The 18,327-nt window shown below is 43.6% G+C and overlaps 1 protein-coding gene across 7 annotated transcripts in view; it reads left to right on the forward strand.

Annotated features, from left to right (window-relative positions):
- palmdb (palmdelphin b) overlaps positions 1-18,327 on the forward strand; it is a 46,960-nt gene that overhangs the window by 27,471 nt on the left and 1,162 nt on the right. Inside the window, exons 5-11 of one of the 7 annotated variants that reach the window (XR_003867673.1) lie at positions 4,991-5,105; positions 5,700-5,760; positions 5,890-6,027; positions 6,640-7,788; positions 8,219-8,318; positions 8,696-8,721; positions 9,138-9,200. Coding sequence is in view for 5 of the 7 variants with exons in the window: in XM_029698489.1 (XP_029554349.1) it covers positions 4,991-5,105; positions 15,853-17,965; positions 18,105-18,196 (2,320 nt within the window). In the remaining 2 variants the exon portion in view is untranslated. Of the gene's footprint in view, positions 1-4,990; positions 5,106-5,699; positions 5,761-5,889; positions 6,028-6,639; positions 7,789-7,861; positions 8,722-8,894; positions 10,226-15,852; positions 17,966-18,104; positions 18,197-18,327 lie in introns of those variants that run through there. The other 6 variants (XR_003867670.1, XM_029698530.1, XM_029698521.1 and 3 more) reach the window with 6 other exon arrangements.

Here is an 18,327-nt window from a genome sequence, read left to right on the forward strand (position 1 = left end):
CATGAGGCAGGGAGAATGGTTTCAGAGACTGAGGGTTTGGCACAGGAACTGTATAGGCGTGATAGGGCGTCAGGCTTCACATTCTTGGACCCTGGGCGGTAGGAAATGGTGAAGTTAAATATGGTAAACAGGAGAGACCACCGGGCCTGCCTGGTGTTAAGGCGCTTTGCTGTACAGAGATATTCCACATTTTTATGGTCGGTCCAGACCAGGAATGGCTGTTCTGCTCAGTCCAGCCAGTGCTTCCACTCTTCCAACGCCATCTTGACTGCCAGGAGTTCTCGGTTGCCTACATCGTAGTTCCTCTCTGCAGGATTCAGATGATGAGACAGGAAGGCACAGGGATGAAGCTTTTGGTCCTGGGCAGATCGCTGGGACAGGATGGCCCCCACTCCAACATCAGAAGCATCCACTTCCACCACAAATTGATGGGACAGATCTGGATGGGTGCTGTGGTGAACCAATGCTTCAGGTCCACAAAGGCTCTGTCGACAGCCATGTGAACAGTACTTTGGGAGAGGTGACTGCAGAGAGGGGGGCCGCCAGGGTGCTGTAACCCCGAATGAAACGGCGGTAGAAGTTACAAAACCCAGGAAACGTTGCAACTGCACCCTGGACGTAGGTTGAGGCCAATCCACCACTGCTTTCACCTTTCCAGGATCCATCTGGACATTTCCCTCAGCAATGACATATCCCAGAAAGGAGATTGTAGAGTGGTGGAACTCACTTCTCGGCTTTCACAAACAACTGGTTCTCCAGGAAGCACTGAAGGATCTGTCTGACATGAAGAACATGCTCTTGGGCAGACCAGGGGAAAAAAAACAGGATGTCATCAAGGTAGATGAACACAAAATGGTTTAGCATATCCTGGAGCACATCGTTTACCAGAGCCTGGAAGACAGCAGGGGCATTGGTGAGTCCAAACGGCATGACCTGGTACTCATAATGTCCACTGGCTGTGTTGAAGGCTGTCTTCCACTCATCTCCTTCACGTATCTGAACCAGGTGGTAGGCATTCCAAATGTCCAGCTTGGAAAATAATGGTGGCCCCCTGGTGAGGTTCAAAAGCCGAGGAGAGGTGGGGGGGTAATGATTCTTAACAGTAATGTCATTTAGACCCCGGTAGTCAATGCACGGACGCAGGGTCTTGTCCTTCTCCACTAAGAAAAACCCTTCCGCTGGCAGTTGGACGGATGGCCCCAGTAGCCATAGACTCTTCTATGTACTCTTCCATGGCCTAATCCGGATAGAGAATATAGCCTACCACGAGGTGGTGTGGTGCCTGGGAGGAGATCAATGGCACAATCATAAGGACGTTGAGGGGGAATAGAAGTAGCCCGTGCCTTGCTGAAGACCTCCAGGAGGTCGTGGTACTCTGTGGGGACGGCAAAGAAATCTCAGACTTGACTTAAGCCCTGGGGAGGCCGTCTCATGGAAGGCTGCACTGCTTTGAAGCAATGGGAATGGCAGAACGGACTCCAACCCAGGATTGAACTTGTGGTCCAGTCAATAACAGGGTTGTGTTTTTTGAGCCAAGAAAATCCCAAAACAGGAACATGGGGAGACTCAATGAGGAGAAGCTGTATAGCCTCACTGTGATTTCCTGAAACCCGCAGATAAATAGGAACAGTGCTGCGGGCAACTCTACCAATGGAGCGCCCGTCCAGTGCTCTAGCATCCATGGGAACAGAGAGGAGTGGAGTGGGGATATCTAATTCAGAAACTAGGGTAGGATCCATAAAACTCTCATCCGCCCCAGAGTCAATGAGCACCCGAAGAGATTTATCTGGTCTCCCCACAGCAGTATCACAAAAAAGGAGTGCGGTTGATGGAATTTAGAGGATTCCCAGTCTGGCTCACCAGACTACTTGTACCTACTACAGAAATAGGTATCTTAACTGGGCAGGTGGCTGTATACTGTCCCGCAGCACAGACAACTGTTGGAACTTAGCCTATGTGAACGTTCCCTAGGCGATAACCTAGCTCTGCCCAGTTGTATAGGTTCCGGAGTATCTGACTCACCCGTCGCCGATGATACTTGAGGGAGCTGGGGTGACTTAGGATCCTCTTGGAAAAACAGCCTTTGGGGACTTCCGGATTCCTTCGAAGGTGAGCGAGCCACTGCAGATGAACCAGTGTGACCTAGGGCAGACCTCCTCTCACTCCTGTGTTCCCTTAGACGTCCATCAATTCTAATGGTGAGGGCGATGAGGGAAGCGAGGTCCACCGGTAATTCCCGAGCAGCTAGCTCATCTTTTGCCACCTCAGATAATCCGTGAAGAAAGGTATCGAAAAGAGACTCCGGATTCCAGGCACTATCGGTGGCCAACGTGCAAAAGTCAACAGCGTAGTCTGCCACACTACGGGAGTCTTGACATAATTCAAGAAGTTTTCGGGCCGCCTCTCTCCCGGATACCGGAGAATCGAACACCTTCCTCACCTCTGGCATGAAATCCTCCAGATGATGACAAATGTCAGATTGTTGCTCCCAAACTGCCGTAGCTCAGGAAAGCGACCTTCCAGACATTAGCGTAATAATATCAAGTCTGCTGGGTCTGTCATGGCCAGTTCATACTTTAAGGGCACAAGGCGAGACCCAGATGCAGAAACGGGAGGCAGCTGGTTTGAGTCGTGATATTTATTAAACAAGCCAAAAGGGGTAGGCAAGAGAATGGTCGTAGACAGGCAAAAGGTCAAAACCAGTTCAGAGTCCAGGAGGTACAGAGTGACAGGCAGGCTGGAGGTCAGGGCAGGCAGAATGGTAAGGCAGGCGGGTACAGAGTCCAGAAAACAGGCAAGGGTCAAAAACCGGGAGGATTAGCAAATGAGAATAGAAGCAGGAATACGGGAAAACCGCTGGTTGACTTGAAAAGCATACAAGACGAACTGGCACAGAGAGACAGGAAACACAGGGATATATACACCAGGGATAATAAGCGAAACCTGGAGGGAGTGGAGACAATCACAAGACAGGTGAAACAGATCAGGGTGTGACAAGAATCAACAGTTTAGTGTGGTTGAACAGCTTCCCGCACACGAAATGTACGCCATGGGAGAGGAATGCACACAAGAGGGATAGAGACAGTTTGTGAGTTAGCTCTTGATAGTTTTAGTAGTCTTGAAAATGCCTTATCTACTTTGAAGAACTACTAAAATTGTGATTTTGTCAGAAAGCTCTGCAGCATGGACAGCTGTGGAAACCCAATGATCATGGGCTAACCTTTTCGCTAGCCTAGAGGAGCTTGGCTCGTTGGGGAGCAATTTCAGAATGCATTTAATGTTAAAAATGTATAATAATTGACGGTGATTATTTTTTATAAACCGAACCGAAACACACCGAAAGCACTAATCACTTGGCACTAGTGTGCTTGTGCGTTCGTCCATGTTTGCATGTGTGTGGCTGAGTGCAGTGCACACATTCACGCGTTAGTGAGTCAAGAGCATACGTTTCTAAGTCAAAGGGCAACACAGGAGATTTTCAAACGCTTTCCCTTTCTAGCCTGAGCTACTATGAGTGGGAAACGATTGGAAGGATTATACCGAGATGGTGCTCCTTAACCCACTGCTTAACCCCTGTGAGAGGCTTTGTGTGTCAGCCAACGGTCGTACAGACAGTCTTCCCACCCCAACCATTGTTACATAACAACCAGTCTACTGTGCTTATAGCCCTGCCTGCTTAAACCAACCACCTTAGAGAGGATTACTCCCTCAGAGTCAATGCAGATATATTTAAGCAATAAGGCCCGAGGGGGTGTGGTATATGGCCAATATACCACGGCTAAGGGCTGTTCTTAGGCACAATGCAATGCGGAGTGCCTGGACACAGCCCTTATCCGTGGTATATTGGCCATATTTCACAAAGCCCCGAGGTGCCTTATTCCTATTAGAAACTGGTTACCAATGTAATTAGAGCATAAAAAATAAATGTTTTGTCATACCCATGGTTTACAGTCTGATATACCATGGCTTTCAGCCAATCAGCATTCAGTGCTCGAACCACCCAGTCTATAATAAGTTCTTTAAGAGAGTAATAGTACCATTATGCAATAACAATACTAACTTCTTGAGAGTATAGAGTGTTACTCTCTAGTGTTATAGTGTTAGTGTATATAGCTTTTAGTATAGCTCTCAGAGTATAGCTGTAAGTGATTATATGTTCCATCAGAGAGAGGCACTGTTATATTTTCTGATGGTAGAACATTAATAGAGAGACGAGTGAACTGGAGGGACCCGTCTGTTGTCTGTCCTGCCATCCTGCCTGCTAGCAGTGATGTGATGAGATGGGCTCTGAGCTTTGTTCACTGGACTGTATCAGAGCTGTGTGATAAAGCTATGTCCTAAATGGCACTCTATTCCCAGTCTATTTCCACTCTATTCCCGGTCAAGAGTAGGGCACTATTCAAAAGTAGTGCACTATATAGGGAATAGGGTGGCATTTGGGACGCTGGCAAAAGTGCCAAACCAATCTAGAGAGAAATCCTCCTCATCACCTGGACAAAACAACCTATCAAGGATCAGGATGAGGGTTCAGAAATAGACTTTGACCCCTGACCAAAACAACCACATTTAGAAAAACACATAAACAGCCTATCAATATTCACCTTATTGAGAGAATGATTGAATGTAAAATATTTAAATATTGGATGCAAGTAAAATAGTCATGTTTTTCTATTTGATATGAGCCAAATACGGAACATATTCAGTGTTGTTTTGATTGACATCCAAGACGCATACTGATAAACACAAATTCAATCAAGCAATCTATCTCTATCAAAGAACAAGCATAGTCATTGCATATGTTAATTTACATGCTAAGCTATAAGTGACCGACTACCAATGATTACGGTTGCAATAGATAAGGTAATTTCCATGCAAATGTCAATTTGTTTTTCCGATTTCCATATGAATACCGCTGCTTGCTGAGTGATTACTGTCTGTTTGGACTGATTGCGGCTGCTAAACTGCTCTATATTTTGCATCCACTTTACAGAATGGAGGCGGAAATAGAGGCTCTGGAAACACAGGAGCTGCAGATTTCAGCCAACGAGGAAGTGATTCTGAAGAGACTGAAGGAGGTGGAAAGGACTGCAGAGGACATCATCAAGGTATTGCTCGTCTAATACTAACATTAGACCATTACTTTGTGCTTATAATGTGGGATTTGTATTTATATCCATTATTCTGGTTCTTTGGAGAACAACAAGGTTTCATGGGTATTAGGCCTAATGCTTGAATCTTGAGTTTGCAGTGTACTTGGATTATCATTCTCATCGTCGGCCTTACACTAACAACAGTGGGGGGATGGATAATGTCTCATAATCTGTGTCTATGTCCTTTATGTCTATGGGGCATGGCTTAATTCCAATGAAATGGAGGATATTAATTGAATATGCAGGTAGTGATTTGTGTTAAAGTTGTTTTTTTTCACCAAGAGGTTGTAGTGAACTGACTGTGTGGGTGTGCGGCGGTTAGCAAAGGTCTGCTTTCAGAGGAAAAGGTGATGCGATATGGAAGGCAATTATATTCATGGAGGGCAGAAGGTGCCGCTGTTCGAGTTGCATGTTTTCTGATTCCTTGGATATGGTGTCTAATCACTAACCGGAAACTAACAACCCTCGAGACGTTTGGAAATAATCAGTAATTACTAACATACTTTCTTTTTCACCTGGCTTGTTGTGATTTTTACATCATCCTTTCAGTCGGTTTTGATTGTGAACACCTGTATCTCCACACAGGAGTTAAATGCCGAATACCAGGCAGGTAAATACTTTTGTTGCTCTTGGTGTTGTGCTTGTCTTCCTAACATTATTTTCCTATATTTATTCCATGTTAACATCTTCTAGTGGACCTGTTGGCATATGTGAACTGACTGGGTTGTTATCTTTACAGACCCGATACAATACGTTTACGCACCGATTCCAAATATGCCAGATTTCCAGATGCAAAGGTCCATCACACCTACAAGTAGACCACTGAGGAAAATAAAAAATCCACAGGAAGGACTTGATGGTGAAGAACCAAAGCAGGGTATATAAACAATATACAGTATTCTGTATGCAATATCTGGCCTATGTTATTTAGAGTGAATATTTTTATACACACAATAAGTGGCCATCTGCACTCTTTTATAGTGCTTAACACGACATTACGTAATGTCAAACGTCCGTAGGTCTCAACAAGCAGGATAATGGAATGAATAGACACCTGCCTGTCGAAAACATAGAAAAAGTGGGATGATATCTGGAATTATTAAGCACTTCACCTGTACATCACAGTGAATTTTTATGTGATATGGGCCTTTATATGATCGTTCTCTGTAGGTGACTCATTTGGATTCCTAGAACATGGACTCAGCTTGAATCAGGCCTTGACACCTGCTGTTCCAATTATGCCGTTTCAAAGCCTGTAATTTAATATTTTTAGCTTGGCAGAAATTGGATAAAAAGCTTTTTTCATTTGTCAAGGAGCTATACTTTCATTATTGATTGAACACATAAATACATAAAAACAGTGTACAGACAGAAGTTATAACCTACTGTACATATTTGTGGTACATTCAAAATACATTCAGTATGTTATATGAATCATACACATTGTGTTCTAGTTGTTGTCCATCCTATGTCCTCTCTCTCTCCATAGCTATGTTCGCCATGGAGATCAGTGTAGAGAAGGACATGAGAACAGGAGAGAGCCAAGTTGTGTCCATGACCACCCTAACCCCTGAAGAGTTCCAACAGAAAGGTGTGAAGGTCTACGATGATGGGAAGAAGTCTGTCTATGCCCTACGCTCGGAGGGACAGGTGATCCGGAATGGGGTGGGGTTGGGTGAACTGAGTAACGTTGAGGTGGAGGCGCTCCTGCGCCAGGCTGGGGATGCAAAGGTCCCCACCGAGGTCCAGTACCACAGGCCCGTCTACGCTGCTCCTTACACCAGCAGGCCTTCAACCCCTGCATGGAAGCCTGAGCAGGGACACGTCAGCCCCAGTCCTGGTGAGCCCAATGGCCATCGGACCTCCATTACAACCCCCCATCCTCAAGCCAGCCCTTTCCAGATGCTTCCAGAAGCTATGCCCAGAGATGGAGCCCAGAGCAGGGAAGAAGTAGCCAGCTCTGCCCCCTCTCACATTCCAAACAGCCACGCTGACACGCATCTAGTGCAGCCTCAATCAGCCACCCATCAAGGTTTCAAAACTGGCCAGAGCCTCACCAATGGTAGCAGCGGTATAGGCCCACACCCAGATAAAAACAGACCAGCTATCATCGCAGTCCTGAGTTCAGGAGAAAGCCGCACTCCCATACCGCTGATAGAGAATACTGTGACAGATTGGGACAGGCAGTCACCAATCAACCCCAACTGTCGTCAGTCTCCATTCTACCCCAGCAGTCGACAGTCACCATTTTACACCAGTGACAGTGGTGAGTCCTCCTTCAACATCATGAACACCTTGCCACCTGATGTGGACTCTGAACCAGTGACAATGATCTTCATGGGCTATCAGAACGCAGCAGAGGAGGAAGATGAGGAGAATATCCAGGCCGAGCTGGTCGTCATCGGAAACGGCGATGATGATGAAGAAGATGACAACAACAACATACCCTCATACCACCCCGAGGGATACAGAAGCAAGATCTTCCAACCCCCAGCCAGATGCAACAACACAGACTATACTGCAGATTCCACAAACTCTGAGAGTCTGCTACACCGACCCACGTTCACCCACAAACCTGGCAAGCGCAGTTCCGACCCAGACCAACAGCCCCTGGCCATAGAAGTGCCCATGAGCGCAGGTATCAAGACGGGCAAAAATAATTGCTGCTGCTTAGGGGGCTGGGGCTCTTCAATCCCTCTCATCAAATGCTAACCTAGCCTCTCATCTACTCTAACAACCTAACACTCTCTCTCTGGTCTTGTGAGCCTTTGAGATCACACGCGAACACTGTGGCTTCTGCGCCAACCTACTCACATCCCAAGCATGAACGGCATTCTCTAACCCGTGGACCCTACGTTCACCCTCTTTTGTCTTCCTTTAACAAGATAATAAGGCACAGTTTTAGAGTGGTTACCACAGCTGGCATTACTTTATGTGGCCTTATTTTAACTATAGTCAGCTCTGACAACTGAATGGAAGCTTTTAACTGCTTTGAATCGAAACAATATCGGAGAGACGTTGTCATGTAAATCAGTGTATTACTATCTTGTTTTTTTTTTTGACTTTAGCTCCATCCAGTGGCCGTACTGCTGAACACATCAACATTTGCTTGGTCATGTTCTGGGTACAGGTGTACTGAATGCCAAAGATGATGCTGCTGCTTGAAAGGAAAGGCATTACATTTCTCGAATGAGATGTTCTTTATTTTTTATATAAGATTAAGTGCTTGGTCATTTCTAATGTATGTGTGTGCTATCTAATTTAACTGTTCTGCTTAATGTCTGCTTTTGAATCCAAACTAATTAAAACTAATTCATCATACTATCCACTGGTTGCAGTTCTCTCTTTGTCAATTCAGACTACAATTTCACAGCATGACTAAACTGCTGAATAACTGACTTATACCGCCAATCCTACAATACTCTTTCAATATAATTATTTACCTGACTTCAAAGGGTGATCATTTATATATCACCATTTAGTAATGTTTTGTTTTTTCCTCCTCCCTGAAACACACTCTCCATTGTTGTGTTGCATTGGTACAGACGTTGAACTGTGTTCCATGTTCAAGGTAATGTTCTGTCTATGCTGTTTTCTTTTGGGTCTCTATTGGCAAGCATGTCATTGGGTATTTCTTCCTAATCCATCTGAAAAGCCAAGACTTACGCTGAGGAACATGAAGTGGCATTTGCTTGAGAAGTACTTACATAAGCCTTTTCTTACCATTATATAAGCTACAATTTTGATGGAAAAAATCTCTTCCACCCTAAAATAAAATTCGTAAAGAAGAAATCTTAGAGACAGCAAGACAATGCACTAGTATTACATATGGATATTCACACAGGTTGTTCTTCTTATACCATGGAAATCTTCAGGAGAACATTTTATATTACTGGGTTTGTGGGATGATTGACTTTAATTTAGGTGAAAATCAAGATTCAGTCAAAAATATTTAACTTAAACATTTTCCATTTTTCTTATCCACAGCTTTGAAAATGAGAATGGCAAAGCTAGGGGGAAAAGTGTAACCGGCAAAGTGATTGATTCCCGTCCCTGACGTTACTATTCTGTGAAGAATAAGGAACAGAAAAGAGTGGTCCTATGGAACAGACCTTTTCTACACACTATTTTGCTCATCAGATACAGAACTTCTTCTAAGAGACAGACCACTGACAAGACAGATGATCAGAATTGTATTTATATTATCATGGAAGTGCCAAGATGGTCTATGAATGTGTGAAATCGAAAATGTCTGTATGTCAATCATGCATTTATGGTATGCCTGTGTTAAATTTATTAGGTGTAGTATTCAATCAGCAACAATATTTATTCAAAGACATTTGCCGATCATTTCTAAAATGGCTGTGAAAGTGTTTTAATGCCCAAGTGACCGACCTTTTGCTGCTGTCAGTGCTTTCACAAAATCTACTATGAGGAATGAATTCCTGAATGATTAATGCCATTGGTAATATTGCATACTAAATTGGAAAATAAAAATGTGTTATCTGAATAACCAAAGAAAATGAATAAGAAAGACTCGGCATAATAACTTTGTCATTATGTTTTTTTATCAATATGTTATTTCTATGGTTGAGAGTTTGTACATTGATTGACCATAGATTCAGTGAAGGGATTGTTATCAATTGAAATAGTCAGAATAGCATATCTGAAATCGAGATACACGCAATCGTCAGTTCAAATTACAGCACACTGGACAAACCTCAGGAAAGAAAACCCAAGAAGGTTAGAAAGATTAGAACTTGAACAGTAAGTTCCTGGTTTTGACTAAATGCGTCACAGGGTTATCATAGTACACAACATCAGCATTCTCAACGTTGCTCACAGCAGAGAAGTCTGGGTATGCTCTTTATGAATATGCGACAGTGTGTGTGTGCAAGGGAAAAGGAGAGAGGGACCATCTCTTTGCACCATCCACACTGCTCTGCTATTGGTTGCTTCCCCTCTACACACATTCATAATCAGAGTTCTAGTCTCTGAGGCTACAGAGAGACAGAGCGCCAGCTTAACACTGCTAGCCAAAACCAGTCTACAATCACCTGCTGGACTGGTATAAGGTAGGACCGCAGCAACAATAACACAGACAGAATAGTTTTTCCTTTGTACAGAGTACTGACAGGGACTAGAAATACCAGCTGGTTTTATAGACCAGAACTGTTATTGCATGATGTAACTTGTATTGGTTTGCTGCAATTGTCTCTTGTAAAAGTCTAAAAGGGTTATGATGGGGAAAGGGCATCGTATAGATAGTGAACTAGAAGTGGGTGTTGAATTGGAGTGTGTTACAGTGTGTGAATGTGTGAGGGTGCGTTAGATTAGGTATAGATCCGCTGAGGTTGGTCAAAGACAGTATAATTGTTGTAATACAGAAAAACAACACAGCTACAGGTAGAACGGAAATATATTATTACAATCTGAACAAAATCAAGGTGTTCTGACAATATATTTTGATTACATTCAAATGCTCATATTTTATATTTATATTTGACTTCGGATTGTATTAGACTATAACTTAATACTTGCTGAATGTGTTGATGACGCTCAGGTCATTTGAGGGGTTTTGGGGCGTTTTGGGGGTTAAATTTAAGTGTGGAGAAAGAGATTGCAAATGTTTTATTTTGATATTTTACTGAAACTTCTTCTTCGATCATAAAACCTCTGAATGGAAAGATCATCCTATCTATTCATTTATTTTCCATATTTGCAAATAATTATTTGGTGGGTGCTTATATTTGTCCTATTTCACACATGTACAAGTGTGTATTAATACTTGTGTGAATTGGAAATGTGATTTTTGCATATCCCAACTCTCCCTAAGTCACAGCCAGGGTCTGCAATTATTAACGGCGACCCTGGAGCAATTAGGGTTAAGTGCCTTACTTAAGGGCACGTCGACAGATTATTCCTCTTGTCGGCTCAGGAATAAAAACGACCGACCTTTTGGTTACTGGCACAATGCTCTAACTGCTACAGGTACATCAACAAGATCAAAATGAAGGAATTTGTTTGTCAATTTCATAAAAGTCACATGCACTGCAAATGACAAGGGTAAAAGAATAAGAACTCATCTCTCTGTGTTTGCCTGAAAGCAGCAACAGGTGTCCTTGCATGTACGGCATGCATTTCATTACACATGCATTACATTGTGCTGTCTGGGAGTCAGATAGAGATAAGAGTTTTAGGTACTTGACTATGCAGATAGCGAGTTGCTGAAGAGGCCTCCATCATCACCACTCCATCTAGTCATTCCAGCCTGGGGAGATAGCCAGGTGCGCGGCACTCGCGCGCGCGCGCGCGCACACACACACACACACACACACACACACACACACACACACACACACACACACACACACACACACACACACACACACACACACACACACACACAGACCCTCTCTAACCTCCTACTGTAGAGGCTGTGACTCTTACAGCTCTATCAAGTCTCGTTGATAAATTAAAATGATAATGACATCACCCTCACTAGCTAGCAGTGCATAGCAACAAAAGCTCCAAATGTAGTTCCATCCAATTAGAACGTCACTACTATTGACGTTTGTAATAGTGAACAAGCTAGCAGTGTAGAGTGTTCTCAAAAGTGCGGGAACGCACCACATGTATTAATTACACAATCTCCGCCAAAAAAACACTATACCACATTTTTCCGTCAAATTAGAATGTCACTACTATTGACGTTTGTAATACTGAGAATTTGGCCTATCAACACCAGAGGACAGACTTCATGTTCTTATTGTCAACGTTGGATGTTTCAATATGTTAACCTCGGACGAGATGAACATGTAAAACTTGCAGGGCTCAAGGTTTCTTAGACATATTCTATCACACTGCTTTCCTTCAGGTCGTCCTCAATGATTTCCATACACTAGATGACTCATAGGGGTGCACTGTGTTGAAGCCCCGTCATTGTAAAACTATTTTGGAAGCTAAATGCATTTATTAATGTCTACATTAGTTTTTGCCACATTTATTCTATTACACACACTAATGCATACTTTTAAATCATATTATATGAGTTAATTAAACCTGAAAACCTAATGTTACTGTCCCCATTAAAACAACAAAATACTTAAATACACTTACAATTTTCACTTTAAACATTTAATCAAAATACTGTAGAATTCCAGTGACAATATGTCCGACCGGTCAGTTCAAAGCCTCTTAATGGCCAGTACATAGCATGAGCAATTAAGGGTTTATATACATCACTGGTCATACTCCATGTTTCCAACCCACCCACGCACACCATGTCTCTTTTCACCGAGCCTGTTCTGTTCCCGAACTTCACAGCTACTGTTCCTTTTGTATAGAGAACAGCCTTGAAACTAATAAGCAGAGTGTACAACAGCTTTCTTGCCAAGCATCATGCCTGCTGCAGGCACTTACGAATGACGCACACGCAAGCGACTTCAGAATTCAACGTGGCATTTAGCTAATGTGTAATTTGGATGATGCTTCGCAAGCTGGGAACACAAAAAAACAAAACACATCACAAATGTCACATGCAGCTTTCAATCTCATTCCCTGCAGGAAATATCTCCATGATGCCACCATTCAGGCCAAAATCAATCCCATCATGACCTTGGTCACCTATTGAGCGGCTTGCTAAAAGTCCATGGCTTACACAGGGGCACTCAATGGCCACTCAGTGACTGGGAGTGCACTAGGACACCACCATAACATGTAGCCACATCCGTGATTAGGAAGTAGCCTGAGGAACAACCATCTCCAGCATCAACCTCATCACAATGGCATTTATGCCAATAGAGTGCCCCTCTAGTTCTTTCAACACGGGTACCATTCACTAATCAATACCTCTGATCAGTTATCAATAAGGCTGGGTATTTCTCCCATCGCACCACACACAGTCACTCAGAGTCCATGTTAGGTGTTTGTTGTGAAGAGTGTATTTTGATTTGTCTGGACCAGTAAGATCAAGATGATCTCCTTCTGGCTCATCTGTTGGAAACTTCTGGTAGGTACCATAGGGTCATGCACATTTGATTTTATTTCTACGGATATGGTGTTCTGTTCCGTTCTAACACATCAGCTCTGTCTCTCTTTCTGTGTGCTTGATGCTAATCATCACATTGACGCTGCATTATTTATTGCATACAGATAGTTAGGACACAACAGCTCATGCCTGAGAGCCTGTGAGGCTGTGATGGAAGTTTGTGCACTAGCTGAGCTGAGCAGAGCTGTGTGATAAGTGGAATGACTAGTGGGGGTTGCCATGGCGCTCAGCACTTCTGTCTTATTTTGATTGGACTTAATGGCTTTTTGTGTTTGGCTTGATGATGTGTCTATTTCAGACCTTGGACAGAAGGAAACTTTGTTTTATCCATCTTTGTCCCGTTGTATTGTTGCAGAGGATTGTTTGTGTAGCATTTGTGTGGGATTAGATGGTTAAAAATGATGATGGTGACAGGAAGAAAAGAGACGAAGGTTAGTGGTGCTGTCAACCAGCGGAAATACCTTAAGCCCTGTATCACCTCTGTTGTTTGTAGCTACACAATACAGACTGCATTGAACTAGCTATCTAGTTCTGATAAAGCAGGGATAGGGAAATATCTGGGAGATGTTGTTTAGCTGACAATGGAGGTATGATATCATATTGTTGTGCCTTGCCAAATTATTCCACCTAAGAAATATTTTGAATGACTAAACTATTATCTCAACACATTCACAGGGAGAAGAAATGTAAAGTTAGAAATATTTTATGCTATTTCACAAAATATCCTTTGAATTGATTTATCTGACATATTGTCAAAACAATCCTGACAATAACGGCTAATAACAGTCACAATTAAAATCTTGTTTCACAGTGTTTTTTGTAGCAACAGCTCTATAACAACACAAAGGAATTTGCCTACAGTGACAGTTGTAAAGAAAGTCATAGGATAGATGAGGATTATGGTCTCATTATGAATGACTGTTGGCAGTCCTTGCTGTTTGGAGCTGTTAAATACTCCGAGCTTTGGTGTGAAAGAGGCTACAGCTCAGTGCTTGATGTGAGCCTTTCTCTGGAGTTGGGCTTGGCAAAGACTCAGGTTGAACATTTAGGTGGTGGTTTCCCGGATAATCTCCATTGAATGTGCTTTTCAGTCCAGGATTACGCTTAATCTTTGTCTGGGAAACCACCTCATGATGTACAACACATTTTACACAACGGATAGGATACAAGAGATGCTTTTGATTAGCTTGTCTGATCATAGATGCAGAACCGTGGGTGGAATGATGGAGTTAAGATGAGAAGGAAAACACTGTTTCCCTGATCAAATCAAAGCAAGACACCTGACTTGCGTGGCGTCATGGAGACGCTGTACATTCCACTGAAACAGTCAGTTTTGGTGTTGGCATTTAATCAATCCCTGTGTGGTGTGTGAAAAGTAGGTGATAATGAATCACCATCCATAGAAAAAAATTCTAAACTATAAACAGTAAAGTGTGGATAGCATAAATCAGATATGTGACATGTAAATACTGTTTGAGAAAATAGTTTATTTTCACAGCAATTTCAGAGCACAGAATGAATTTCAAATTCACCACCAACAGTTTCAACTAAAACATTTTTAAGAATCATTACATTTCTAAAAGCAAATGAATTCATTTCCTCAGGTTAATTGACTGGAAATGCATGTGTTGTGTGTTCAGCTCAGCCGGTCTTTCTATCTAAGTTTTCCCTCGTTATGACACCAATCAGCAGTCAGTTTCCTGTCTCTCCCATGGTGGTGGTGCTGAGCGGCGACATGGGGACACCACTACCCCTGGGCATGCTGGGGGGGGGGGGTCTGCGGGTGTACACACACAGAACAGAAGTAGTGTATAATAACACACACACACAGACAAACACACACACACACACCCACGCACTCCTGAGCTTTAGCAGGGGAGGTAAGAGCTAACCGACTACAGGGACAGACCGCCACAGCAGAGCGTGGGCGATAGTCAATCCTGCAGTCTTATATAAGCCGGAGCCAGAGCCATCTAATTCAGCTGGTACGACTGGTGTTCTTGTTCAGCCTCACTGTGGATTAACCCAATTTGTCAGTTCACTGCAATAGTAAACAAACAACTTTGATGAGTCCACCCCTCTGCAATTACATGTGATCCTCTCTGTTTTGTTTTCAATGTGTTTGGTACAAATTGTAAAGTGGCCATAGATGGGAAAAGACAAAGATAGGATTTGCTTGGATTGGTTTCTTATGTGTTCCACAGGATTCAGATAGACTCTGTAGAATAATGTTTTTTGACATTTTATGAACATATTTCTGAGTGAATACCAACCCCTTTTACCTAGATCTAGAATCAAGCAAAACCTCTTCATAAATGTCTGCTGTCTGTTCTGTGTAATATACTGGTCACTGTAATAAGGTTTATTGTTTGGCTGAAAGGAGCTGTGTAGGTAAAGCCTTATCTATCACTTGGGAAATAAGGGGACAATATAACAGAGACATTTCAACTAAGTAAGAAGGGGGAGAGAGGGAGAGGAAGAACAAACAAATCTAAAGACTAGAGAAAGGCTACAGAGAGAAAAGAGAAAATGATTTTCATATACAAAGTGCCAAACTCAGCGATACTGCACTCAGTGAGGGTATAACATGTAACACTGTAACAATTCCCAATCTCCCTTACTGACGGGTGAATACATTTTCATTTCTTTCAGAGAGCTACCGCTGTGGCAAGTGTGACGGATGGTAAAGAACTGAACGAAGGTTGCAGTAACCCTCAGAATCACAATCCAAACGAACCCAGATCCTTCTCGAAGGCAGTAACCATGGAGACCAGTGAACAAACGGAGATGACCAGCGTAATTGCCTATGAAAAGGAACTCTCTCTCACTGACTCAACTGAAAACAAAAAGGGCTTAGGAGGAACAGAAGAGGAACAAGTCTGTTTAGAGACTGACTCACTAGAATCCATAGGAAAGAAAGCATTGCTCGAAATCCTAGCAGATTTACCAGCTAGTATGATCGACGAGCTTGACGGCTTAGGAAACGGGCTCTGCACAGGTAACCCATTTCGAAAGGAGGCTTTGTCTAGCCATGAAGAACTCAACCGAAATGAATCCATCACTTCGTCTGTCTCTGACACACCGTCCAGTGTTGACAGTGTGTATGAGAACGAAGCTCATCGTAAGAGACAGGACACCCAAGAACTAGAACAGCCTGAAGATACTGTGTCCAACCCAGAGGATGGTGAAGATGGTGAGGATAAAGACACAAAAGAGATTCAATATGGCCCATTAGAAAACTACATCAGTGATGTCCCAGAGGAGTCTTTACTAGAACAGTACATCAGAGAGGAGGTTCTGTCGGATGTCTCCAACGAGTCCTGTCATGGTCTGGACCCAGACGAGGTGGATGAATGCCTGCGTGTTGAGATAGCAGAGGCCTCCTCAGACGATGAGAGTGAAGATGGAGCAAATAAATGGAGGGCGATATTTTCCTCCTCGATCAACCATGAGGACGATGATGACTATCTGGATAGCCTCCAACTGAGCGCACAGGATCTCTTCGTCCAAAAGGTTGAAGTGCAAAACGTTGACAACCATGACGATAACAAGGAGGAAGTTCAAGTGAAGATGCCAAAGGAAGAGGAACTGGAAGTGTTGGAGCAACCAGATTACCTCACTGGTATTGCACAGGAAGTGACATACAACCCTGCAGCACTGCTCCAAAGCCTGTCCAAAATCTCTGAAGACGAGGAAGGAAATGGCAATGGTTCAAGGCATAATACATCTTGCAAGGCAGATCCCAACAAGAAGCTTCCAAAGGACTTCTGCGTTATCCAGGAGACCAAGAGTGAGAACGTCAGCACAGAGCACGTGGACTTCCAGCTGGCCCGGAAACAGTGGAGGGAGATGGAAGAGCAGACCAAGAACTTGGTGCTGTCACCCACCACAAAGCAGTGTGGGCCGCTCACGGGCAGCCACAGCTTCATGTACACTCCAGTCAGGAATATTGACAGGCCCAAGACGAGAGATACGAGCCTAGAGAATTTGGCTATGGGTGGAGCTGAGTATCCCCACACCCAGTTCAGCCCCTGCTCAGAGGACTCAGGCCTGGGCGATTCCAGCTACAGGTCCCCTTATGAAGAATTCCCAGAGACCTCCATTGAGAGGGAGATCCGCCTGGCCATGGAGAGAGAAGACAACTTTAAGCGGGACAGGGGTTTCTCCAATGGGACGAAACCTACAGAATGTGCCCAGACAAATGCCAAGCCAGTCATCTTGCTCCCAGCGAAGCTATGTCAGGAGGTTGATGAAAAGAGGAAGACGTTTGAGAATATGGAGGATGGCAGCTGCAAAATACCCAGATCCAAAACTACTCCATCATTCATTATTACGTCTTCACCGGCAAAGGGGCCACTGAAACACGATCTGCCTGCCAACAGCATCATTATACTAGAACCGGAAGGAAGTCCAAGACATGGCGCCAGAGACACCTCCAGAGCTAACGAGTGGCACTCAGATGAGACCTCCAATGCCAACTTCATCATCCTAGAGACATCCAACCTGATCATCAGGAGCACATCAGAGTTCTGCCTGAACACGGCCTGTGAGCAGCAGGGCCAGGAATGCTCCTCAACGTTCCTCAACAACCCCTTCTTCAAGCTGCGCTCCAGGAGCCAGCTGTCATTGGTGGACGAGGAGATCAAGATGGTGAAACAGCGCGAAGAGGAGCTGAAGAAAGAAAGAGCAAACATCTATCCGAAAGGGATGTACAACAACACAGGCCTAGTGGCCGAAAATCTCATGGACAGCTTGTCGTTTGAAGGTAAGTTTATACAAAGTTTGTCTCATATATTTGGTCAGGAAGAACTTCTGACCCTACTCTTAAACTAAGCTGGAACATATTGTGCTTGTGTCTATGAATATCAACCAATTGAAAACATTGTGTCTTGAACATATTTCAGCTGATGCGCCACTGAAGTGTAAGTCTTCGCCATCATCACCAATGAAAACTGCATACAAGATGGATCGCTCAGCCCTATCCTGTGATCACAGAGTAAGTGAACCAATATTCTGTTGTGTTATCATACAACTACTGTAGTCGAGTGTCAATATCGCGTTTGATGTAAAGCATAAATATCATTGAAAGAAAGCCACAGGAGCTCAAATCAGGTGATTGTCTCTCAG

Source organism: Salmo trutta, chromosome 2 (genome assembly GCF_901001165.1).
Source record: "Salmo trutta chromosome 2, fSalTru1.1, whole genome shotgun sequence".
NCBI classification, from domain to species: domain Eukaryota; kingdom Metazoa; phylum Chordata; class Actinopteri; order Salmoniformes; family Salmonidae; genus Salmo; species Salmo trutta.